Source organism: Ambystoma mexicanum, chromosome 8 (assembly GCF_040938575.1).
Source record: "Ambystoma mexicanum isolate Mex_15411 chromosome 8, UKY_AmexF1_1, whole genome shotgun sequence".
NCBI lineage: Eukaryota > Metazoa > Chordata > Amphibia > Caudata > Ambystomatidae > Ambystoma > Ambystoma mexicanum.
In genome coordinates, this window is record NC_090929.1 from 1,650,305,210 (window position 1) to 1,650,332,315 (window position 27,106).

Consider the following 27,106-nt stretch of genomic DNA (forward strand, 5'->3'; position numbering starts at 1 on the left):
TGTGTCGCACCAAGGCTTGGAAGGCTGAGGACCTGAAGGTGCATGAGCAGGTTTGCTAAGCTGTGTGAGGATTCTAAAATGCTTCTTGGTTGAGTTTTCGACATTGTCTCTCTGCTTGTAGTACACTTCTGTGGCCTCTATTTGACCGCCATTTTTATAGTCTTTAGACTTTAGCACTTTAGCACTTTATTTTGGTAGGTGGTGGGATTTTGGTTCCATTTTTTCCTCTGCTGCTCGTACTTTGTTTCTAGGAGTTTACGCACATCTCCATTGTTCCGATTAATACTTTTCTTAGCACTTCTGAAGTACTTAGTTTTTAGAGGAGCAACTCAGTCCGTGACTGTGGTTCGAGATTGATGGATGATATGGATCTCAGTCCGCAAGCTCCACGGCTGCCCTCGTTTAGCACATATCCCTTTTACTATGATAGCGTATACATTTCGGTCTTGATGAGGGGAGTTTTCTTCCGGTGGATCCATTTTGCGGATAAAGATACAGCAGTGCGCTGACCCGTCTACTTGTTTACCACAGGGTTCGAAATTGAGGGGAGCTATGTAGCTCCTGCTTGTAGCTTAGAAGAGCCTGGTTAGCTTCATAACAACATCTACCAGGATTTACTTTTGGCTCCCCAGGCCAACTGATGCTGAACAAACACACCTCTGTAAATTTAACTCTGTGCATTTGGGACAACCTATAAATAAACATTAGGACGCATCCATAAAACATTTAAAACATAAGTGGTCCTAAATAGTGGACAAACTGATATATTAACACTTTCTGTGGAAGATAGATTTGCAGAAAGCTATATACCAGCTCCTCATTCTCCAGCGGCCGCTCCTGGTCACTGGTTAATACTGGATACTGTGAGGAACCTGAGGGCATCCTCACTTCTTTTTCCCCGGTATCCTCTTCTCAGGTGGCCAGGGAAAGGCCATCACTTTTGGATCCCGACTCTAGGGGGGGAGATGTGAGGGAAGATCACCTGGGTGGAGGAGACTTGGGGAGTGAGGCAATGACGTCCCTAGACGAGACATGGTATCCCCCATTTCCCTTTCACCACAAACTCTCATCCCTCAAGCCTTCATAGACTTTTGTCAGCCCTATCACTGTGATTCCCCTAAAATATTCCCCAAAATGCGTCAATATGGTACTGAGACGAAGAATGAGACAACTGGACCAGCACATCCTCATTTTGTGAAAACAAACAATTGTCAGCCCCAACTAAGTCCGGGGACGAGGAAGAGGACAACAAGATCAAGGCAGGACTAGCGCTTTTTGTAATGTAATTGGAGGCGGGAGCTTTAAAAGATGGAAGCGCAAAAAAAATGAAGTCACTCTTGGAAGCAGGGGGAGCTGCGTGAGCACAATCAGCTGTGTGCAGGGAGACCTCTCCGTTATGGCGGCATGGCAGGAGGAGCGCTGGAAGCCCGTGATGCAGTGCAGAGTGTATGCAGCAGGAAGCGATGACAGACGAAGCTGGGGACAGGTAGCAAGCCATGAGATGGAGGCTGGCAGGACCGAAGGAAGCGGTCATATGTATCCTGCTTCACCGTGGAAGCATTGCTGGGTGTGCGTGAGCCACAAGAAGACCGCCGGCATAAGACTCAAATGACCGCATGGCGAACCAGGAACACGTGGCGGCAGAAGGACTCGCAAGGAGCCTTAAAACAGACTGGTAAGTGAAACCAAAAAGGGGAAACACCGGGCTGGCAGGCGTTGACAGGAATAAAGTTAAAGCAATGAAAACAAATGAAACCTATTTTGAATACCGAACGCAATGAACTCAATGAAAAGAGATGAAAGGTATTTTGAATACCGAACACAATGAAAGCAATGAAACGTATTTTGAATACCGAAAGCAATGAAAGCAGATGAAACATACTTTGAATACTGAACAAATTGAAAGCCAATTAAAGCAAAGAAACAATATTTTTAATATCTAACGGATTGAGAATCAGTTGAAAACACTCCGGCATCCTGAAAGGAATGAAAGAAAGAGTGTGAACTTTACTGAAAGGAAAGTTGTGAACTGTGAACTTATGGTCCTTATTGGTTAACATTTCATGCAGTGGATGGGATGCAGAGTAACTCTTACACCAAATAATCAAACCAACTCAGGAAGATGGCAAAGTCCAATTTACTGTTTTATTATCAATTGTCTAAAACAGGGAGCTAGAACGGACATCAACGGACTTGCACAGCATTCTCTCGAAGCATTTAATAAAAAAACATACTTTTATTGCAAAATGTCATCATACGTGATGTCATACTACGTGGCAAATAAGGAAAACCTAAGGCGGGTTATGGTTGGCTCAAGGAGAACGTCTAAGTATACTTTCTATATGGGGTCGGGTTGTGATTGAGTATCTATGATCAGGTGGACTAGTTATGCCCACCCAAGTGCAAGTCATCTTCAACAATTAATACAAACATGGTCGACCATTGGCTCTTAAACTATAAGGCCCTTCGTTATATGGCCCTCTACAATTGGTTGGCACGCTCGTGCCAGTCTGGAACATTCGGCTCCATATAGCACGTAAGCTCATACCCCAGGTGCCAGTAGTTGGACTTTACTGTACCTCCCCACCCAATTAGCACAACGTCTCTCATCACCCATGCCTTCTGCCATGAAGATTGTCTTTGAACTTGGCCTAGCAAAATATTCTCGTCTCTGGGAATATCAGAGAGTGAGAGCATGCTCTTATCATAGTTCTAGAACTGAATGCCCAGCGCTATTTTCATCCTCTGCTCACGTGACAGGAGATCGTACTTCAAGCTGGTTTGCAGCATTTCATTGTCCTAACTGAATAAAACTTGCCACTCATGGTGTTCTTTCTTGCACCTTGATAGGTTCATTTCAGCTTCTCACGTTTGTTGCCTCCAAGTATAGATAACCTGGCTTGGCTGTCTTCAGTCTTGACACCAGGCCAGACAGCCCTTCTCGATTCTTCCATGCTCCCAGCTAATTCTCTGCTGTGACACAGCTTTGAGCCCTTCTCTTCACGGTTTGAAATTAGTACAATTGTGACACCGATGTCCAGATTGTATAAAATGGCGGCTCCGCCTGCAGTCTATTCACTACTTATAGCCAGCTTCTATGATCACTTAGTCTACTCGCGTTGCTGCATCTGTACAGGTATCGAACGACTTGGATTTTCTGCAGTGCTCTTCACACATGCAATCTTCTTTCCGCATATGAACGTTTACTCGATTCTTTATTCCGTTATTGGTTTCTATAAAGTCCATACACTCTCTTCTTCAGCCAATCTTCTCAGTGTGTCACGCTTGCTTTTTGTGATGTCACCAGCTTTTCCTTCTCTCATTTTCATATTCCTTAGGGGATCTCTTCCAAGAGATTGTCATCTCTTCGGGAATAGATCTGATAGGGCTTTCTTAACAGATCCCGTTTCTCGAAGATTCTCTGTGGAATAGTCACAACCGCTGGTGTCAAGCATGGCACAATTTCAGGCTTCCAGCATACAGCAAGGGGGGGGGGGGTTCCTGAAGAGACATTCAGCTGCTCCTCTACACTTGCCCCTCTGGTTGATTAATCAACCACACCTTCATTAATCTCCACATTTTGGTATCTTCTCTTGAAGAAGTGCTTCTTTGGGGTCCAAATCTTCATCACTCCTTTGAGGGATCCTGCTGATTTTACATGTTCATCCACACTCCAGGTCATATAGCTGCACTTTCCTTTCGGATTACAATAGACCCATCATCCTACGTACTTGCTGTGATTCTTTGGATACAGGAACTTCATTCCCTCAGGTGCTACAATGCTGGTCTCTATGTATTTTCTTACTTCATCATCAGTCTATTCCTTGGGTAAAACCCCTGATTCGACATTGATCATGATCTTCATTCCTACTGCTTTCTTGCCTGTCTTCTTGAACTGTGTAATTATTATCCTTATTACACAGAATCCAAACATCACCATCACTTACACTGCTCCAAGGAACTTGAAGATGTTCGCCATCCACTGCGGAACCCATGAGAAGATAGATGCAAACCAACTGTTGTCTGCAACATCCTCTGTCTCGTCTTCCATTTTGTTATGCAGGTTCGTCAACAATGTTATGGCCTCCGTCAAGGTCCCATTCTCATCATCATGAGAAGGTATGAATGTGCAACATGATGGCCCGATTTTGGTGCAAACCTCTCCTTCCATCGCAGTGATCATGTCAATGACATATCTGTTCTACAGGGTCATCAGTCGTATGACTTTCAATTCTTCCTTGATAGCATTGAATCCTTTTATAGTAGTGTTGATTGTCTGCAGAAGCTCCCATCTGGTAATCTGCAACCATTTAGCATTGGCCATCATCTTGATCCCAGGCATAAAGACAGTCATGAATATCGTTGCATCCTTGCTGAATAGCCTATGCTCATATGAGATGGCTTGAAAGGCAAAGTAGTTCTCTCTTTTAGTTCTACTGAGAAATTCGAGCAATCTTCTACTTGTCAAATGGGCATCTGCTTTCGGAGATTCTCCAATGTTTAGGTCACTCTGAGGAATCACTAATGCTGGAACATGGATATGTACCAAGGAACACGTTCCTCCCCAGTCCTTGGGCAGCTTCATGTAGGCTCTGGACCTACAAGCCCAATAGCGATCCATCAGGACTGCTGTCCGTTCCTTCATGCCTGGTATAATTCGGCCACACTGGCGATTCTCTCCAAATTTCCCTGTAACATTATTTCTGAAACATAAGGACGCATTCTTCAGGCGTAGTATCTGCAATGGTCCTCCTTTATCGTCGACCCATGTCAACAATCTTGTAATCTTCGGCCATTGATCTTTGAATTCTTTTCTGCATTTTCCACAACTACTTCCCACAGTCCGGTTAATGCTGCTGCTTTGCACATAAGCATTCCATCAGCCCATCCTTTGTGAGTAAACACTGATCCTTAGATTTGTAGTTGACCTCTTTCCCAGCATTCTTGTATTTCCTTCCCGTTCTTATCTTTGCATTGCAGAATCTTGTTTTCTTCAATCTTGATGCCTGCTCCATTCATTCCAGGCTGTTCATAATTTATTATTTGATGCTTTGTTTCTGGCTTCTCTCTTTTCTTTAAATCTTGCACATAATTGTCTTCTCTTTGAGATGTCTCTTTATTCATCCACACTATGGATGCTTTTTTGCCTTGGAACTGTCCTCTTGTCGGGCAAGTGCGAGATTTGTCAGGCAATTTGCTTTTTTCACTGATACTTCCGTATGTATGAATATTTTAGAGGTTCCCAAAGCATAAGGTATTAGGGAACATACATAGCAACTCTTTTAGACGTTCTCTCTCTCACCTTTTTCATGTGTTGATACCACATGTTATTACCCAAGTGTGCCATATTATCTGGATATGTGTTTATTATCCCTTCGTTATCTTCCCCTGCATTTCTCCTATACCTCCCTCCCATATTCAATGTTTGTGTACTAACCACCAAGTGAATCAAAAGTAATTTTCATAGTGGGGAGAACCAAAGGGGCCTCTGCCTTATCAGGACCAATGCGATAGAGAGTGTGAAACAGGAGAAACAGAAAGACAAAAACAGGGATTGAGCAGGCATACTATGCACAATAATATCATGGATATCCACTTCTCTCTCCATCCAGGGATTGGTCGGTCTTGCCCATTCCCTAAAATTATGCTAGTTTCAACATTCCTCATTTTCACCACGATCATATAAGGAAAAAACACTTTTTACTCCTGCAGTATCTCCTCTATTATCGCTATGAGTAGTCTTCTGATTACAGGGCCATTTTTAGGATCCTGTAAAAAAGTGCGAATATCAACGTCTCTTTTAACAAGAGCAGGATAAGCTTGAAGGATAAACACAAAAACAGCAAGCACAAGCCGATGCACATCGCTATCGGTCAACACCATGGGATTCGAATACTTAGAACAGGCATGTACTAAGAAATGAGGCTGGATACTGAGCTCTTTTCCAATTTGTGATTGGCAATTGATGTTTAGGCATATCTTTGATGCATCATCGCAATTCTAAAGATCATATTCAAGATTCCTAAGGCTCTCAGCAAGGATTTGCACTCCCGCTATAAAATCTATAAGGAGTGTCCGATAGAGCCCTAGTCCAAATGCAAAATCTGCATCTGCAAATGGTTGCTTTATCGTCCTTCTGCTTTGTCATCAATCGAGTCTGCACACGCTGAAATTCTTTTTCTTATCTTGCTTCTGGATCGGCAACAGTGGGAGCTACGGTCTCGCCTTTGTACATTTTTATGTCATTTAAATTATGCCAAGCTCTCCTGCCTTGGACTTTTACTGCCGAGGAGGTTATATGTGCTACGCAAAAATGGCCATTGAAACTTGCCTCGTGACACTTTCGGGTAAAGTTTTTAATCGGATCGGTGTCACCAATAAACAGTTTAGGTGTCGATAATAGTTCAATAGTTCCGGTTGCTGGATTGTCTTCATCTATTTTTTGAGACCGATCCCCCCTGACGCTTGAGTTGATCTGAAATGAGAGAGATGCTACAGGTCATGTATGTCAAATATTTATTTAATTCATCACCTAAGTTTTGCTGTGCTCTGGGCATCACTTCTACTCCTCGATGGAGGTGCAAGAAGCGTTCTCATTCACCTCCCTGTCACTGGTTCATGGTGGGGTTGAGATGGTGGTCCGTACCAGGCTGATTCCTTAGGGCATATAAAGCTAAGGGCAGGCAATATAGCCATCCCTTCTTCAAAGTCAGCTTGATATTGGCAATCCTTTCTTTAAGGAGGCCGCTCACTCTCTCATATATTGATCGCCTCTTCTCTCTCGCACTGATCACAATTTATTATTAGATGTGGGAGTGGTTTTTTGGGGGGGACTTTTTAAGGGGGGCAAATCTACAATCAAATACACATAAAATAGAATACACCTTTAAACAGGTCGAAAGCTTGATGGCGAGTTACTGATTGTTTATTCCTCGGAATACATTATTGTGGCTTTGCACCCCTGCACTACGCATGTATGCACTGCCGGGCCGAATGCCACAAGGCCTAGTAGGACCACGACTGTAAATATATTATTGTTGCTTTTTGGTTTTTGCCACTGTTATTATTTCCCCTGTTCCCTTCCCATTTTGCCTTGTGGCGCTTTGAAACACAATTCGGTTGTGTAAAGCGCTTTACCAATGATCAATAAATAAATATCTGGACATAATGTTGGCATGTACTAAAGTTCATATTCAACAAAAGACAACATATTGGGAGTCATATTTGACTCCACTCTTTCTATGCAAACTCCGACAAATAGGATACATCGCTCAGTTAATTCACGTGTCATTATTGTATGTAAAATCAAATATTGCAAATCGCTTTATTTCAGTATATCCAAACATGTGACCAAATGACTTAAAATCTTTCAAAACACCACAACATGCCTGGGAGGATAGCTCAGCAGCAACGTGCTCGCCTTGGAAGCAAGATGACACGAAGCAACACAGGATCGATCCTCGGGTCCGCACTTAGAAACCTCTGGGTATTAATCGCGTTATAAATAACCTATCATATCATATCATATCATAACAAGTATAGGAACTAGCCCTCCTAGAAAAGTGGCACATTTCCCCAGTGCTCAGAAGACTTTATTGGCTCCCAGTAAATTCAAGGATTATTTCTAAACTCCTCTCTAGCAATCATAAAAGTGCCATATGAAAGTTGCCTGATATAAGAAAACTCCAGTAAAAAGGCAGAACCCCAACCAAACTCTACATGGTTAAGGCCATGCCTATCTGTTTGTGGCTCCCAGACATTGGAATATGCTCCCAGCCAGTGCTTGCAGCTTTATTGATCTTCTCATGTTCAGGAAAATGATCAAACTGCTGCGATCTGAGTGTTATCTGCAGGTCGCAGGTTCGAATCCCGGCAAGGCCAACTCAGCCTTTCATCCTTCCGAGGTCGATAAATGAGTACCAATTTCGGTTGGGTGATATTGTATGTAAATATGTGCTCTGTAAAGCGCTTTGGATTGAGGCGCTGTATAAATAACACATCATTATCATTATCATTACTGTAGTACCTATACCACCACCAACAGCGGCGTTGCTAGGGGGGGGGGGCTAAGGGGGCTATAGCCCCTGATCTTTTGGTTGTAGCCCCGGATAGAATCTCAGGAGCTACAGCCAAAAGACTAGCTAGCCCCCAGTCCCAACAGTTCGGACATCAGCTTAGCCCCGGGTCTTTTCCAGACCTAGCAACTCCTCTGACCACCAAGAACAATAAAGGATGTATACGACCTCCCTCTTCCTTCTACGCTTTCCGTCACCGGCCCTAAAGGACGGCTCCATTGCACATTTCTTGCACTTTTCATTGGGAAGTTCTTATGTGTTGAGATGCTTCCAGCATAGGTCTCAATTCCCTTCTTTAGATGTCCCAAATGTGTATTCCTCCAGGGTTGGCGTAACATCATGTTTTCCAAACGCTCGCGGTTCGAGCTGAGAGAAACGTAGAGATGTAAGACCCTGGATCGCGCTGTCTGCTCCCCAACCGTATGAGTGCTTCGAATATGGGCAACGTCACTTTTTCATAGATATTTGGGTAGTTCCTATAGGCTGTAGGGTTACACAGCCTGGTTCTCTCTCCCATTATCCTCTGTCTGAGGGCACTGATGGAAAGACCCACTTTCTTACACTTAGGAAGGTAGCTTGATGATAAATCTCAAGACAGCAGTAGATCAAGGAAATGGCGGGCAACGTGAACCATGAGATGGAGGAGAAACAAATTGATATTTCTTTGGGAGGTAAATTATATAATTTAATAAAACACTGATCTGCCAAAAAAGGAGTGCACGGTTCTCTGTGAATGACCTTCTTGTGCTACGGAAAAAATATGTGAAGGAATTGGGAATGCAAGAGCCAAACACACATCAAACTATAGAAGCGCTTTGGATTAAGGCGCTATATAAAAAACACATCATTATCATTATAAGTACAAGACATGTTACTTCTGGCATCCAGGGAACATATCTTGTACAAAATCAGAAACCGCCAAGGAGATTTCACAGATGTGGGCAGAATTCTTTTAATTATTATGGCGCAAAGAATGCCTTTAGGAACTGAAACTTAGCAATTATAATTGATACAAAGCTTCTGTAAACAATGTGCATCCTTCAGTTTTCCCTGTACTTGTAGAGATGTCAAGAGGGCGCTTGAGAAGTTTAGTTATTACTTCTATCTAAATCATTTACTACTAGTTTCCTGTAAAATACTGAAAACATACTTAGTAAAATATATTGCGTTAAAAATGCTATTGTAAAAACACTGTATAAATTCAACAGTATACATTGGCACACATACATTGATTACATTGATTGGGAGTATTTTGGTTGTATTCATCTGTATTTGAAGGCGCCTAACAACATTTAAAAGTTCAAGAAGCTGGATTGTTTTAAAGATAGAAATGAAAAGTAGTTTGGGGTGTTTCCCCCTGAAAAATAAGAATAAAGCAGAGCATCCGAAATTCTGCATTGGAGTTCAGAGGTTTCCTCGGGAAGAAATATAGCCAACACCTTCTCACCATTGTCCATTAAATGGTATAATACGATTGGTTATTTATAGCACGCTTAATACCCAGCGGTTTCTAAGCGCGGACCCGGGATCGAACCTGTGTTGCTCCCTGTCGTCTTGCTTCCAAGGCGAGCATGTTGCCCCTGCGCTATCCTCCGGAGACCACCAGGAACAAAACCTTCTCACCACTGTTCATTAAATGAAGCACCAGGAACAAAATAAATGGTGAAAAGGTAATTGTTCAAGTTTTGGTGTTGAATAGGAAAGACTTGTATGTTTTAAAAACGTTTTAAAAAGTAATCATTACATTCAATCAATATAAAGGACAAGAAAAGATTGGATCGTCGCAGTCAACTGAATGTTAAAAACTAGCAGAGTATCTCGATCTTGAGTTCGGTTTAGTACAGTAAAGATATGGAGTCAAGCTGTAGAGAAAATATATTGATATTCTCTTTTAAAACATTGTTTTAAGTGCGATTCAGTTAATTACAACTTTCCACACAAATTTAAATCAAAAAGCGTACGTTTATGTACCATCCATATTTGTTCTTTATTTTTTCCAGCATAAAAACAAGAAAAAAACATAAAATTACAATTCAATATAAATCAGTCTTACAAAAAAATTCCATCACATCATCCATGCTCATTCTAGGATAATAGTGTAACACAATTATAAGGCATTTTCTCTTCAATGGTCCTTAACTGCCACCAATCCTCAGCTGTCTTCCAAACTCTAGTAATTGAAAGTACCATAGAATGACTGAGACCAGAGACACTTTGTAACCAGAAGGATTCACTCTGTTTGTCCAGTATGTCCCGAAGATGCAAACCATAATGTAGCACATAAATAGTTGGTAACGAAGCACAACCGGTCAACACATGCATAGCTGACTCTGCCTTGTCTTGATCACAATGCAATCTACAGGTAGCTTTTTCTTTTTAAGACCTATCCATGCACCTCTGGCATCTAATTCATTCTCATTGACATAGGGGTTCGTCTTAGCAAAGAGTGCGGGCACTGAAATCTATATCGTTGCGGCCTCTTATCAGAAAAGAAGAGTCCAGTACAGCTACTTAATGATGTAAGGGAGCCAACATGTTCATGGTTAGAACGCCAATCCCATCGCTTGCTTGGGTTTTAAAAGATTTCATAAGCAGACCCACGCCCTCTTCCCATCTTGGAGTCCACGCAATTTAATTGAAAATCCGCTTGAAAAACCGAATAATGCATAGTGGTATCCCATAATGCGCATGTTTGTATTTAGCACAAAGTTTCACTGTATCACCATATCCACATCTTGTGATAAACCCAAGATCACCAATTCTTTTGCCGGGCCCTGGCAGTGCCCTGTAATCCAGCTAATTTGGTCACCTGTTCAACAGCTCCTCACCGGTAGCCATAAAACTACCGTCCCGGCAGCATTCGAGAACGTGTGCTGCTACAGACTACGCTTGACATGGGTGCCTTTTGCCGTGTCTGGAGTGCTTTGGTGGAAACGTATGCATGATTATCATATGGATTCTGGTGGCGGGCGAGTGGATGCCCATTTCCACCTCCCCCTGTTTTTCCCTATGACCTGTGAATTTGTTGTTACTCAAATTTCCAACTACAAGGCTCTTAGATGTTCGGCAAAGTCCCTCAAAGTGATGTACCCCCAAGGACAAGTATTAGTGTTGTGTAATATATGGTGAATGTGATCAGGGCCTTATTATTGTTATTATTTTTTTAAGACATTATTTCTAGTTGCACATTTCAAATAATCAGCTCTTTCATAAAATAAGTTTGCAAAAGAAAAGGTGGAACTCGAGTTATCTGGTATGATACTACTACGGTGGTGATTGGTCGCAGTATGAACCCATATGTACATAACTTGACGTGACTGTTTTCATACCAACACATACTTTTGCACTGTTTATTTATTGGGTTTAATATCTTTTTGCGAAGCTATGTATGTGAGAATCCCAGTCATGTTTGGCATTTATTGGCATTTCAGAGCTTGTCTCCCTTTGAAAATGTTTTTTTTCTGCAAACATGTGTTGATGTATGAATACTTAAGCCTGTCAAGATTACGTCTCAGGTTTCCCATGTTTCCCTGTTAACATTCCTTTCCTGGACAAACTCCTGGATACATTGGCTATCTCCCAGTTAATCCTCCACACTGAATCTGTTGGTTGTCTCCATGACCATCAGTCTGGCTTCAGAGCAGCCAGAGGCACGGAAACTGCTCTCCTGAACACCGGTGAAGACTTGCTCTCTAACCTTGACTCTAACTCTCCCTCTGTCCTCATCCTCCTTGACCTTTCTTCTGCCTTTCACACAGTGAACCACAACATCCTGATCACCCCTCTCTGAGATACCCTGGGCATCACGGATCAGGCCCTGGCGTGGCTATCCTCTTTCCTCTTGGACCGACCTTCCCAGGGTGAACTTGGGTCCTTCCTCTGCTCCATCACACTCTCTGCATGTGGTGTTCCCCAGGGATCTATCCCGGCGTCCTGGTTTTTCAACGTCTATCGGGCCACCCTGGCCCGACTGATCTCTACTTTTTCCTCTAACTTTTAATGTTATGCGGATAAATAATAATAATAATAATTTAGCATTTATATAGCGCTACGAACCCTCAGGTATCTGAGCTTTGCTTATTATTACCCACGGAGTGTGGTGCTCATTTATCGACCTCAGAAGGATGAAAGGTTGAGTTTGGCTCTGCTGGGTTTCGAACCTGCCTCAGCAGGCTCTGCACGGATGTCAAAGCGAGCGCTCCACTTGCTGTGCTATCTGACCGGCAAGCTCTCTTTCAGGCTACCCTCTGCCTCCTCCTCCTTGCTCATCCCTGACTGTCTTTCCGCTATTCAGGCATGGTGCGCCTCTAATGATCTCTGCCTTAATGCCAGTTAGACAGAGATCCTTCTCATTGGGACCCCTGCTCCTAATTTTCCCCTTTCACTCTGGCCAGCCTCCCTTGGCCCTGCACCCTCACCCTCTTGTGAGGCAAAAAACCTCGGGGTCATCTTCGAATCCATCCTCTCCTTCTCTACACACATCACAGACATCTCTAAAAAAGTCCCATTTCCAACTGCACCTCCTCAGAGGTATTCTACCTTTTCTCACCTTCCCCCGGAAGCTCACTGTCTCCAGAGGCCTGGTTCTCTTAGGCTTGACTATTGCAACATTCTCTTTCTCAATCTACCTAACTCTACCCTCTGCCCTCTGCAACTCATCCAAAACAGAACCGCTAGACTTATCCTTGCCCTCAAGCCCAGGGACTGCATCTCTCCATCTCTGAAATCCCTCCACTGGCTCCCGGTGGCTGCAAGGATCAAGTTCAAGACCCCCTGCATTGTCCACAAGGCTTTCTGGGTCCGGGGCCCATACTATCTCCAACGCTCTCTTACTAAGTACTTTCCTTCCAGAGCCATCCGCTCGTCTACCTCCAATTCTATACGGGTGAGTAATTTCTCCAAGCAGAGACCGGATGGTAGATCTTTTTTCTCTGCAAGTGCCTCCCTCTGGAATGGCCTCCCTGCCACTCTACGCCTTGAGTTCCGGAAGCACCTCAAGACCTTCCTTTCCTCCTCTTCCTCCTCTCTGCCTCTCCCCTGCTAACTTTTCCCCACCTCCTTTTCTCTCTGCCTTCCCTCTGCTATCTCTCCCTTCCTCCTGCTGTTACATTGACTGGCTGCCTCGTGCTCTTCGGAGACATATAGGACAACTGCCTCCCCTGCCCAGTCCCTAGCTCTTTCCTTTGGGCCCTCCTGCACTGCCACCTGGCACTCTGTGCCCTTCCTGGGCATATTCCCCTTGGAGGCCCTGCCTTCCTGCACTTAACCCATGGCACTGTTCCACTGGGTGCACTTCTCCCCCCTGCACTTCTTGTCTGCGCACTTGCACAATGTAAATGATACTAGGCCTAGTAGGATCGTTTGTCTTGTTCTCCCCTGTTTCCCCCACCCCGTGCCTGGATGCGCCTTGAAACACTTATGTATAGGCGCATTATAACTAACATATCAATCAATCAAGGTCCCTCTGTGAGTTTAACTCCCTGTGCAGCCCCCTCACCAACCAATTCTGGGCCTTTTTATAATGAAACAACAGAGTACTTTGGGTGGGTTCAATACATTCCTTGATCTGTTTTTGTGCACTTGAGGTCAAGTTCATTGATTTTGAAATGGCACGCCTTGCTCTAGATCCGCAGTTCCAAAGAACCTTTTAGGTGCCTGGCTCAGTAATGTCCACCACCTGTAGTTACCATATAGACTCAATAGGAAATAGGGGGACCAGCGCTGAAAGGAATGTACACCTAGAAGGTTGCCTGGGATCCTGTCTTGGGGTGCATCGTCCAGTTAGAGGGCTCGGAACCAGTATCGACAATAGTACTTTACTAGTAATCCGCTGTCTAGAGCTTGTTATGGTTTGGCACCCACATTTCTCATTAGCACCCTGGGAGAGGGCGCTGAGTGTTAGGGAGAATTCTCAAAAATGTGCCAATTCCTCCCACCTTGGAGCCCTCCAGCTCTTTTGCTAAACTTTGGGACTTTGAACTTTTCAATTCAATGTGTTTTCTTTGTTTTTTTTTTTTATGGAGTCTAAGCAACTCCATAGGCATCTTCTTTTACAATTGTGTCACAAAGCACCTTTAGTGCAGTGCCACAGGGAAGTCTTCTAGATTTCCCAAGGTTTAAAAAACCTTCTCTGGGATCAACTACTGTTTCCCAGAACAGTAAAGTGAAATTGACTTTCTCCAGCATTGGATCTTTCATGGATTCACATGCTTAGAATATTCCCCGTCGTCAGGCTGGGAATCCTCGGTAAGTTATATAGACATTTTCCATAGGAAAAATTCCGACACTTTTGTGTCCTATCTATGTCGTTTTGGGCCGCGCACGCCAGCGCCACTAGGACGTAGGGGTATATATAGCTCCGCCCCCGCGGCTCCCTCAGATTTCAACCGTCTTCCAAAGTGGTGGGATTACCTCGCGTATCTGCTATTTGGTTAGGTTGTTCTTTCTACTTCTGCGACTGTTTGTTCTTCTCAAGAGAATGTCTGGAAAGGCGTTGTTTCGTCCGTGTGCTACGTGCGGCCTTAAGAAGGTGTACGAAGGGGATGGTCATATGGACTGCATTTACTGCCTTCATCCTCACCACACGGCGGACACTTGTGAAATCTGTCAGGGTTTCTCCCAGAAAACCCTCAAAGATCGAAAAAGACGCCTGTTCGATTGGCTCAATGATGGAGCGGGTGCGTACCCGGTATCGGAGGTGGGCTCCACAGCCTCAAAAAGTAAGTCGGAACCCCCGACGAAGAAGGCACGTGCTGCTGAAAAACGAACCTCGGAGTCGGCCGAAAAACGACCCTCGGAGAAACATTCGGAGAAACATTCGAAGGCCTCCTCCTCTTCACACAAGACGCCGTCTTCCTCCTTCTCATCTAAAAAGGAGAGAAAAGAGCCATCTAATTCCTCCTCAGGAGACCGTCATAAATCTACCTTGAGTCGAGAGGCCGCGGCCAGCAAGTCGGCCCCAAAAGCGGCGGGAACACCTCAAGGCCCTGCGCCACTGGCTTCGCCGATGGCCCACTCTTCGACGCCTGCGTCATCGGCGGCTCCTCCCACATGTCAGACTGCGGCGGTAGGAAACATATCGTCGACGGTGGTCCCGTCGATGGGATGGCAACCGGAGGTTTTCGATCCCGTCCCGCCGGAGGCCCTGCTTCAACCAGAGGCGACTTTCTCCATCTCGTCGGCTGACGAGGAACGCGATACGGTCGTGCGCCCAACCGATCTGGGGCTGCAGCCGACCAGCGCGATGTCGCTCTTGGGTGTGGGTTCCATCCCTACAACCTCGTCATTACTGAACCCCCAGGCGGTTCTGTCCTTGGAGGTGCTAAATACGCTACAGAAGCTATTACAGCGTTTGGACACACAAATACCCCAGCTTAGGGCCCCGACACGGATACAGTCTACGCCATTCGTCGACGAGCCGGGCCTGGCTCCTCGCTCGGCGACCAGGATTACGGCCGCTTCCCACGCGCCGGAAGATTGCCCTATCCTGCAAGAAGAAGGAGAACTACAGGACTCTGACCGTGAAGGATCAGGTTCAGAAATCTCACTATCCCCCTCAAGGGACCCAACTTGGGACTCTGAAGCGGAGATGGAGGCTCCGAGAAGCCCGGCACAGCCATCGCCACCTGACGACGTGGGTGCATTCCATGCCATGATGAGTAAGGCGTGTTCGGAGTTTGGCCTAGTCCCTGAAGGGGAGAAAAAGGACTGTTTTCTTTTTGATCATATGGGCAAGAGTAGGAAATCCATATTTGCCATCCCGATTTTGGATCATGTCTGGCAAGAGGGCATGAAGACCATGCGGCACCCGTTCTCTGAACCGGCAGTGAAAGGTCGTTTGGAGAAGAAGTTCAAGGCTCCGGAATCGACTCCCAAGTGCCTGATGTCTCAACCTTCGCCGGAGTCGGTGGTATCGGCGGCGGCGGCTAGAAAGGCTCCCCTCCAGACAACGAGGCCAGGAGACAGGACGCTTTCGGCAAGAAGGTGCTGTCCGTCGGCGTGACTACAGTTAAAGCAGCCAACTCCTTGGCGATTATGTCTAGGTATGACAGGGAAATGTGGCACCGACTGGCTCCTATCTTGGAGCATTTGCCCGAGGAACATAGAAAGTCTGCCATGTTGCTAGTGCGGGAAGGAAGGTGAGCAACTGTTCGGTGAAAAAGTTAATGAGGCCTTGAAGGGCATGAAAGAGGATACTGACACAGTGCGGTCACTCAGAGCCCTCCAGAGTGGTAGGAATTTTCGTTCCTTTCGTCCTTTCAGAGGGGCCTCTGGTAACTCCCGGTTTGGGTCATCTAGAGACCGAGGTTTCAGCAGACCCTGCTACTCGTCCCAAGGCTACAGGCGTGCGGCCCAATCTTCTCGTAGAGGCAGAGATTACCAAACCTCCAGACGGCGGGGTACCTACCCTTCGTCGACAAATGATAAACAAACCAAGAACCAACAATGACATGTTTCAGGACGTCCTGGGGAGCCGAGTGTCTCGTCCCATCGACGAGTGGGAGCGCATAACAACAGACCGATGGGTTTTGGACGCGATTCATCTGGGCCACTCTCTACAGTTCAAGGGCAAGCCACCACACATTCCACCGGTGTTCTCGGCCCAGCCCCACCTTCAAATACTACTACAGGAGGTGGCGCTTATGCTGCAGAAAGGGGCTATAGAACTGGTCCCGGTGGCAGAAAAAGGACAGGGAGTGTACTCCCGGTACTTTGTCGTCAAGAAACCAAATGGAAAATGGTGTCCCATTCTGGATCTACGAGCGCTCAACAAACTGCTCAAGAATTTAAAATTCAAAATGCTGACGCTTCAGGAAGTGATCCGATCGATACAGCCCAGAGATTATTTGTCGTCGCTAGACCTTCAGGACGCATACTTCCATATCCCGATGCATCGACGGCACAAAAGATTTCTGCGGTTCGTCGTCGGACGAATCCACTATCAGTTCAAGGTCCTCCCGTTCGGTCTAAAATCGTCCCCAGGACGTTCACCAAATGTCTGGCTCCAATAGCAGCCTGGTTAAGAAAGGAAGGTCACCATGTGTACCCTTATTTGGACGATTGGCTAGTGAGGGGACTGTCTCCGGAAAGGGCACAAGAAAGCCTAGATGCCACCCTGTCCCTCCTGCAACGTTTGGGCTTCGCAGTGAACTTCGACAAGTCCTCGTTAAAGCCTTCAAGGACCTTGGTCTTTTTGGGGGCAGAGTTCCACACACAGCCGGGCTGGTGAAGCCATCCCTCGAAAGGATTCACAGACTGCAACAAAAGGCATCGGAATGGGAGGTCGACACCAGAGTGTCAGTACGAAGGTACATGTCCCTTCTGGGCACCATGTCGTCCTGCATACCCTTGATAGACAACTGTCGCCTCTTCATGAGGCTTCTTCAGGAATTCTTGGCGGATCGATTGGCACAAAGTCGAGGACGCTGGTCGAACAAGTTGACCATCAACGGCCAGCTCGTGCAGGCGCTTCAATGGTGGAGAATCTCCATACACCTAACGAAGGGAATGCCCTTACTCGAACCTGCGTTCCAGAAGACAGTGGTTACGGATGCTTCTCTAACTGGGTGGGGAGCTCATCTGGACTCCTTACAGGTTCAGGGTCGTTGGTCATCGGAAGAGTCCTCCCTCCACATCAACCTGCTAGAGTTGAGGTCGGTGCGTTGGGCCCTAAAATCCTTTCTGCCACAGATAAAGGGCTCAGTGGTGAGAATCATGACAGACAACACGACAACAATGTTTTATCTACGAAAGCAGGGTGGGACTCGCTCCAGGAGCCTGTCGACGGAAGCCCAGGAGATCTGGCATTGGGCCCTACAACACGACATACATCTGTTGGCGTTCCACTTACCAGGAGTAAAAAATGTGCAAGTAGACGCTCTCAGCAGGGAGATGAATTGTCTACACGAATGGGAGCTGAACGATCAGCAACTGCACCGTGTCTTCGCGGAATGGGGTCATCCGGCCCTCGATCTCTTTGTGACGAGAGACAACAAGAAATGCTCCCAATACGCGAGCAGGTGGCCACAACAAGACTCGCTAGGGGACGCGTTCTCCTTCCCGTGGACGGGCAAGTTTCTGTATGCCTTCCCCCCATTCCCTCTCATCCGTCGGACTCTGCAATGGATCCACAGATATCCTTGTCGGGTGATCCTGGGGGCCCCGTATTGGGCCAGACAAGTGTGGTTCTCCGATCTACTTCACCTCTCAGCGGCAGAACCAATGAGGTTCCAGAAGATCCCCAACCTTCTGTCTCAGGAGAAAGGGACCGTTTGGCATCACGACCCGGACAACCTCAGTCTGACGGCCTGGCTCCTGATTTCGCCGAGTTTGGCGCGTTAGCGATTCCAGCGGATTGTCGTCGTATTTTGCAAGCTGCAAGGGCACCTTCCACGAACACTTCATACACATACAAATGGAAAAGGTTCTGCATATGGTGCGCAGGTCAACCAGGTCTGGTCCCGCGGGCGATCACACCAGAACAACTCCTACCATACTTGTTGCTCCTGGCAAATAACGGTTTATCTGTTTCATCCATAAAGGTGCATCTAGCTGCCATCTCGAGATTTACTCGGAAGAGACATTCCACTCCACTGTTCAGTGACCGCCTAGTTAAACACTTCCTTAAAGGGTTGTTTCGAACCTTTCCTCCCAAGAAGAAATTTCCTCCGATCTGGAGTCTGAACCTGGTCCTGGCAGCCCTGATGAAATCCCCTTTTGAACCAATGTCATCGACATCATTAAAATTTTTGTCTTGGAAATTGGCTTTCCTGGTGGCCATTACTTCTGCTCGTCGCCTGTCGGAAATACAAGCTCTAGTGATCGACCCTCCGTATTTGAGGTTTTTCAGTAATAAAGTTGTGCTGGCCACTAACCCGCATTTCATACCTAAAGTACCTTCCATGTTCCATAGACACGCTGCTATAGTGTTGCTTACATTCTTTCCAACACCGTCTTCAGTGGCAGAGAAGACTCTCCATACATTGGACGTGAAAAGAGCTTTAAAATGTTATCTCCATCGCACTCAAAGCTTCAGAGACACAAGACCACTCTTCGTAGTTTATGGTCCTGCGGCTAGGGGTAAAGCGATTTCAAAACAAGGACTATCCAGATGGGTGTCTTCGGCCATTTCTTATTGTCATTCCAAGGCCGGAAAGCCGCTAGAAAAGCGTCCAAGGGCCCATTCGATGAGATCTACATCGTCGTCGACGGCTTTGTGGTCCGGAATTCCGCTGGGGGATATCTGCCAGGCGGCTTCCTGGTCGGTACCACACACGTTTACCCGACATTACTGTCTCGCACAGCAACATGCTGAGGATACACAGATGGGGCGGGCAGTACTACGTCACCTGTTCCAATAAGGTAAGCCCCAAGTGGGGTTGCATCCTTCGGCAACTATGCTTTAAAGTGTCGTGTCTTTTACCGTTAACATGCTATAATGTAATGTGTTGCCATAGTAAGTGGGCACTGTGATTGTTGTGATGTTGGTTTGCATACACGCCTCCAATGTTGGGGGATACTGCTATACAATCTATTCTAAGCATGTGAATCCATGAAAGATCCAATGCTGGAGAAGGCAATAGTTTCTTACCTTTAACTCCATTTCTCCAGCATTGGTATCTTTCATGGATTCACATGCGCCCGCCGGCCTCCCCTGAGCATGCAAACCAGAGATCCCCCCATGCTACTTTGGGGGCTGAAATCTGAGGGAGCCGCGGGGCGGAGCTATATATACCCCTACGTCCTAGTGGCGCCGGCGTGCGCGGCCCACAACGACTTAGATAGGACACAAAAGTGTCGGAATTTTTCCTATGGAAAATGTCTATATAACTTACCGAGGATTCCCAGCCTGACGACGGGGAATATTCTAAGCATGTGAATCCATGAAAGATACCAATGCTGGAGAAATGGAGTAACAGGTAAGAAACTATTCCCTTACTTAGCATTGTACTTGCTAGACCCAGCACAACCTATCTTACAATAGAGTGCTGGAGGGGTTACTTAGTATCCCCTGTGTCTAAGTGCTCATATAACATTTTCTATGTTACCCTTTCCTCAGTTGACTGGCTGGTGGCAGTGGTTTCGTTTTGAACTACCTTGGTTTGCCTTTACCGTGACTGTTCACGGCTCCGGTGAAGTAACCCCGGGAGCCATCTTTTTCAAAATGGCATCCGGCCATCTTTGCTAAAAAGGTGCCCGGTCTTCTTTTTTCGCCAGGTCTTTGTAGGAAGGTCCTTCTAGAGAGTTTCTCTGTGTGCCAAACCAGGTTTGGTCTCTTTGTTCATTTTGCCTTTGGCGGGCTTCAGGAGAGAAACCCATCTCTGGCTCCTGAGTGTCTGGGGTAGGCAGGAAGTGAGGGAGGTGCCCAAACTCCCTGTACTTAGTCTCCTAGGAGACCCAAATGCACTCTGTGGCGATTGGCTGGCTGACTGTCCGGCCAGGACAGCCACCCTGCTGGGTGAGTGACAGCTAGGCTGGAATTAAAGGGAGAGAACTGTTTAAAAGGCGAGTCTCTTGGACTGGAAAGCAATGTCGACCACTGGACGAAGGAACCGAAGAAGAGCTTGAAGAGGACGCCTGCTGCAACTCCTGTACCGTTGGTTTGCCCGGTGAAGCCCTGCTGCAGTGACTACTTGCCAAGTTTGCATCGACAGAGAAGCCCCTGCAATGACGACTTCTCCCTTTGAGTTGGTGGGACTAATCAACTCCAAAGTAAGCCACCTGGACACCCATCTCGTAGCTGGTTGAATTTCCTCAGAGTTGCTGCAGGAAACCGTATAGCCAGGGAGAGGGATACCAGATTGTGTGCGTTATTTTTAAGCTGGCCTAAAGCTTTTTGAAGATCCTCTGGAATCCCACGAAGCAGGACTGACCAAGCCTGAGCCCAATCAGCAGAGTGCGGGACCCGAGAAGTAAGGACAGTCCACCTTGACAGCCAGGAACCGCGCTTATTGCTATTTGCTGTACCGCAAGGAGCTGAAACGCGAAACAGCCACTGAAAGTAAAGTTTGTTGGTTGCCAGTTTTGACAGTGCCAGTGCAGGGCAGGAGTCCAGCGACGTCCTCCCTCTTGTCCCCATGACTGAGACTCAGGAACAGTGAGATCTGCAGAGCTGCACAGGAACAGAAGTCATCAGCTGTATCTTTTCTTCTTTACCAAGGTACTGGGAAAAAAAAAGTCTAAGAGAAATTACCTCTTACTGTGGAAGTGCTTGCGTCTTCTGAAACTCACAAGTCTAATCAGCTCGTGGCCCTACATTTGATTCTTCTTTTTATCAAAGACTCCTAAGAACTTGTGCAAAGACTTTTCCATTTACTTACCGGAGTGCTGCATCCTATGCAAAGACTTTTGCCCATTGACTTTGGTTTAGCCTATTTGAATTGAATGGCTCTCCTAGGTGCTATCTTAAAGTATTTTGCCCTGCTTATGAAGATTTGTAATTTCTTGTATCCTTATAACCTTTGCCTTTTGCCAACTTTTAAGAGTATTCTGAATTCCAACAGTAAGATATTAATGTTCCCAGCACCCTTGTTACTGAAGTCACCTGTGGGTGTAGGTTGTGTCTGTGTGCCATCCCAAAAGGGTCTTGTCTGATTCAGAAACTCAGAGTGTACAGTATTGAAGTGTATTTGTATGTTACTAGTATATTGCTCCCTTCTAAAGAAGGCTGTCAAACTCACTGATAAATAAATTAATAATTGTTTATGCAAGAAATCTTGAGTGTAAGAGTTTCTTTGAATACCTGTAACTGTGAATCTTTGTGAAACTCCACTACAGCTCACATTTCCCCTCTTGAGATAAGTCTGGCTGCTCAACACGCTACCAAAACTGTGTAGTACAAGCTTATACCAAAGGTTGGGTGCCTATACCCGTAGTTATGGTTGCTTGTAGTGTTCCCAAAGGGTACTTACTGCATTCAAACTCTGCCTAACTCTGACCAATCAGGAGGCTCAGATCGTGGTCTGCTTTGCTCTGACCCTTACCTTGGATGGCGGCCATCTCTGGGCATATCACCTCAATATAACCCTTTATCTGAAATTTACTACACTATGCCTCCTATAAGCTGCCCTTGCAACCTTACTTTTTACAAAAATAAAAAGATGTTTCTTAGTGGCTTGCCTTCTAACCATGTCCCCATCAAGAACTCTTTGCATCTTTATTTTCAAGATTTTTGTGAACGTATTATTTAGGTTGCTCTCCATTTTTAGTTTCTTCTATCAGCCGAAACTATTGCATTAGAGTACAGCTAGGGAGAAATGGCATATGAGATGGGGCACAGAGCTTGAAGGTGGTGTTTGGTTATTTACCCACCCATTGCCTGCCCATGGCAATGCTAATCCCTATGGTCATTCCCACCCACTTCCTGGCCATCCCTGCCCAAAACACATCCTCCTAGGATCTCGCTGAGCTAGCTTAAACAAGCCTTACCATCAAACTTTGTTCTTGAAGGGCGTGCCACTGTTTTTTTAACTGCACCATTTTACAGCTGCTACCATCAATGGCCAGTTAATACCACTATGGCAGTGCCTAGCAAGTGCCTTCCACATGCCTACACAAAAGCCAGAACTGTTGGCATTGCCAATGCGTGTTTGGTATTGCTGCATGCTACAGTGTCTCAAAGCATTCTGGAACAGTCAGAATTCAGCATGTTAGTGCTATAGAAAACTCCAAAAGGAACCACTTCTTTGATAGTTGAAGCCTCTGTGTTGAGAGTGAAGTACACGCCCCTTTTGGGTATGTGCCATGCCTACATTGTGTATATCTTTCTATACAAGCAGAAGGAATACATGGATTCCATTATAGACCTCCTCTCAACCAATCAGAAAGCTCGGAATGTTGTCTATGATGACATGTTAGAGCCTGCACCATACGACTCTATTCTGTAGTAGGTGACCACTGCCCATGTCGTTGGCCCCAAGATGCAGGTGAGGCTGACTCTAATTGAGGGTCATAGGTCATGCCATAGAGCCCCCTAGTAAGGGTCCCAACGGTATTAAAGCTTGTGCAGGGTGAAAAAGGTAAGCCTCACCTGGGGCTTCCATGATGCAGCTTGTACGTGCGTTTTCTCTCTCATTGCCCGATGTGTACGCATCAACTCAAAGTATAATGCAGGCTATTACAGGTGCTCAGAGCCTTGCCTAGTGCCCCATAGCCCAGTGCCCAATGTGTATGCATTAAAAAGGGAAGCTTGGAATGCAGGCTATCACAGGTGCTCACGGCCTTGCCCATTCCCCCTTGCCCAGTGTGTACTATGCATTACAAATGGAAGCTTGGAATGCAGGCTATTGCAGGCGCTCAGAGCCTTGCCCATGCCCCCTTGCCCAATGCCCAAGGTTTACGCATTACAAACGGAAGCTTGGAATGCAGGCTATTGCAGGCGCTCAGAGCCTTGCCCGTGCACCATTGCCCAGTTAAGAGTGCCCAATGTGTACTCAGTACAAAGGGAAGCTTGGAATGCAGGCTATTACAGGCGCTCACGGCCTTGCCCAGTGCCCCTTTGCCCAGTGCTCAATTTGTACACATTACAAAGGGAAGCTTGGAATGCAGGCTATTACCTGCGCTAACGGCCTTGCCCAGTGCCCAATGTGTACGCATTACAAAGGGAAGCTTGGAATTCAGGCTATTACAGGCGCTCACTGCCTTGCCCAGTGCCCAATGTGTACTCGGTACAAAGGGAAGCTTGGAATGCAGGTTATTGCAAACGCTCACGGCCTTGCCCAGTGCCCAATGTGTACTCTGTACAAAGGGAAGCTTGGAATGCAGGCTTTTGCAGGCGCTCACGGCCTTGCCCAGTGCCCAATGTGTACTCGGTACAAAGGGAAGCTTGGAATGCAGGCTATTGCAAACGCTCACGGCCTTGCCCAGTGCCCAATGTGTACTCGGTACAAAGGGAAGCTTGGAATGCAGGCTATTACCTGCGATCACGGCCTTGCCCAGTGCCCAATGTGTACTCGGTACAAAGGGAAGCTTGTAATGCAGGCTATTGCATGCGCTCACGACATTGCCCAGTGCCCAATGTGTGCTCAGTACAAAGGGAAGCTTGGAATGCAGCTATTGCAGGCGCTCACAGCCTTGCCTGTGCCCCCTTGCCCAGTGCCCAAGGTTTACGCATTACAAAGGGAAGCTTGGAATGCAGGCTATCACAGGTGCTCACGGCCTTGCCCAGTGCCCCATTGCCCAGTGCTCAATTTGTACACATTACAAAGGGAAGCTTGGAATGCAGGCTATTACAGGCGCTCAGAGCCTTGCCCATTGCCCAGTTACCCAGTGCCCAATGTGTATGCATTACAAAGGGAAGCTTGCAATGCAGTATTTTACAGGTGCTTAGAGCCTTGCCCAGTGTCCAGTGGGTACCCATTACAAAGGGAAGCTAGCAATGCAGGCTATTACAGGCAAAGCCTTACTTCCAGGCTTTTACAGGTGGTCAGAGCCTATGTTCTATGTTTGCTGATTGGCTTGGCAGCTGGAAACAGTGAGAAGAAAGGAAACGTGTGGGATGGAGGCCTCTACTGGTGATTAGAGCCTGCATTCCACACTTTCCGATTGACTAAATAGAAGTACCGAGGGGTGGTTTATGATCACGCGATATTGAGTCGCGCCCAAGTTTCTGCCCAAGGCGAAGCCCTGGGCTTTACAAAGGGACGTCATTTCACCAAAATGCCAGGGCTAGCGGAAGTGACATCACACGACCCTTGACCCCCTGGTGACATCACAGGAAGTGATGTCATTTGACCCCACCCCGAATTGATATCGTGGAATCCGATGGAACGTGACATTTCATCCGTTGACAAAACAGGAAGTGTTATCACATAGCACTGTACACTACAAAAAATATGGTTACGGTATCACTATAATGTGATGTACATTTCATACAAGAATGGATCACCATATGTATCGTTAAGATCATTGTCTATAGGCTCATATTACCAAATTATTGTGAATGCAAGCAGAAGTCCATGACCAAATGATAATGATGTGTTATTATATAGCACTTACGCTTAAGCGCTTTACATAGAAGAAATATACACCCAATATCACCCAACCTCTGTTGGTACTCATTTATCGACCTCAGAAGGATGAAAGGCTGAGTTGAGGCATTTAAGAACATACTAAATCAGTGGCTCACCCCCTGAAGTGTGCCTGAAATAAACCTTTAATGAGTCTAGCAATTATTGTATAGAATTCCAGAAAGACACATTATTTGGTTTTCCTATTCTTTCTTATTTAGGGTCACTGCTCAAAGTGTCACAGTTGTGGCACTCCTGTTCTTATTTTTCTTCTTTTTTTAAGGGGCCTGAACAAGAAAGCCAGCCACTCCAGAAGTAAAGGTCCACATGGTGCTGACCTCAGAGGTGACCCCTAAATGACGTCCCTGGCTTTACATTTGGGAAGGGTCGTTGTGACAAGTGATCTAGGCTCCTGCCGAGGACTACAGGGTCCTCAGCAAGTGGAGCTGTGCACCTAAAATGCATGTGTGGAAGAAGGTCTGTATCAGAGATTATAGACTGCATTCTGATTGGATGCCGGAGGCCCATAAATGGAATCCATGTGCCAATTGCTGACATGAGCAGCTACCTCACAAGCAGCACAAAACAATGGCCTTCAGCTGCAGAGTTAAATCCCTCCTCTTACAAACAGCAATTACGCACAACATGTACAAAGCGTGTTATTGCTAGCGCCATATGTAATAGATTAACATGACGAGTTGCTTGCAAGTGATGACGCTTCCCCTTGATGACGCAGTCTCGAGAGGATAGCTCGGGGGCAACGTGCTCGCTTAGGAAGCAATACAGCACGGAGCAACACAGGTTCGATCCCCGGGTCCGCGCTTAGAAACCTCTGGGTATTTAAGTGCGTTATAAATGACCTATTTTATCATATATCCCCTGACAAAGGAATCCTTTCCTTTCTTTTAGCTGCACTGAACCTCAGGGCGGGCCGTTATCGCTTGGATAATGGCCCTTCCCTTACTTTGTAGCCCGTGGCTTTGCTGCGGACGGTAACTTGGGGGTGGTGTTGTTATCCCTGGATTTCTGGAATCGGAGCACCCCTGCCGGCTGCGCCCCCCAGGGGCGGCTGCACGCGGGTGTTTTTGTAAGATGCCCCCATCGTGCAATATCCACCGAAGGCCATGCGGCTGTGAGAGCAGAATAAACAGAGAGATGAAGCCCCTCCACCTCCCACCCCCGTGTCTCTGTTTCAGCCAGCATTCCCTGGGATGGGAATCGGTCACCCACGCCTTGTAATGACAGGGACACTGTTCCGATAAGATGGCTGAGCGGGGCCGGGGTGCATTACTCACAACCGGGGGGGGGGGGGGGGGCGGTGGGAAGCATGAGTAACTTTGGAAACGTCCTGACACGCCACCCTGTGTTTCTGCTTTTTCCTAGTCTCACACATGGTCATCGAGGAAGTCGGCTTCATGCAGAGCAACCTGGAGATCGAGAAGACCTGTCGCGAGAGTGCAGAGGCGCTGGCCACCAAGGTGAGCATGCAGCGCTATCCACCCGCCTGGACGGGAGGCTGCTGGGCGCTGTAAACTGTGAGTACGCTCTGTGATGGACATGAGAATATCCTGCTGCCCCAGGGAATAGCTCTGCTGTCTAAGGTGTGTGTGTGAGCTGGGTGATAGACTACTACACGTGTGGGTTACTAAAGTGATGGCTGCACTGCACTTGCACGATCCGAATGTCACAAGGCCTAGTAGGGCCGTGTTTTGTCTTGTCATCCCTGTCACTGGGCGGGGAGGGGTCGGAGTGGGGGGGGGGGTGTAGGATGTGTGCTATCTGTGCGTGTTGCATGCGGGTGGCCCTCACTTGTGCATGGAATGGGTTTTTCTTTGTGTGACCAGGGGCGACTTCTGCTGAGATCTGTGCCTTGTAACTGATCTCTGAGGTCGATAAATAATACACCGTGGACGGTGCTCCTTTCGCTGTGTGCCAGGGGGCAATACTCTTTATTAACATGTTGCTGGGCGTGTCAGCCAATCAGGCTGGTCTACACCTCGAATGAATCTCACAATCCAAGCCTGG

At 46.7% G+C, this 27,106-nt stretch overlaps 1 protein-coding gene across 1 annotated transcript in view; it reads left to right on the forward strand.

Moving 5' to 3' along the window:
- SHTN1 (shootin 1) overlaps window positions 1-27,106 on the forward strand; it is a 797,962-nt gene that overhangs the window by 347,001 nt on the left and 423,855 nt on the right. The window contains exon 4 of the mRNA XM_069611915.1: window positions 26,465-26,559. Coding sequence (XP_069468016.1) covers window positions 26,465-26,559 — 95 coding nt within the window. The remainder of the gene's footprint in view (window positions 1-26,464; window positions 26,560-27,106) is intronic.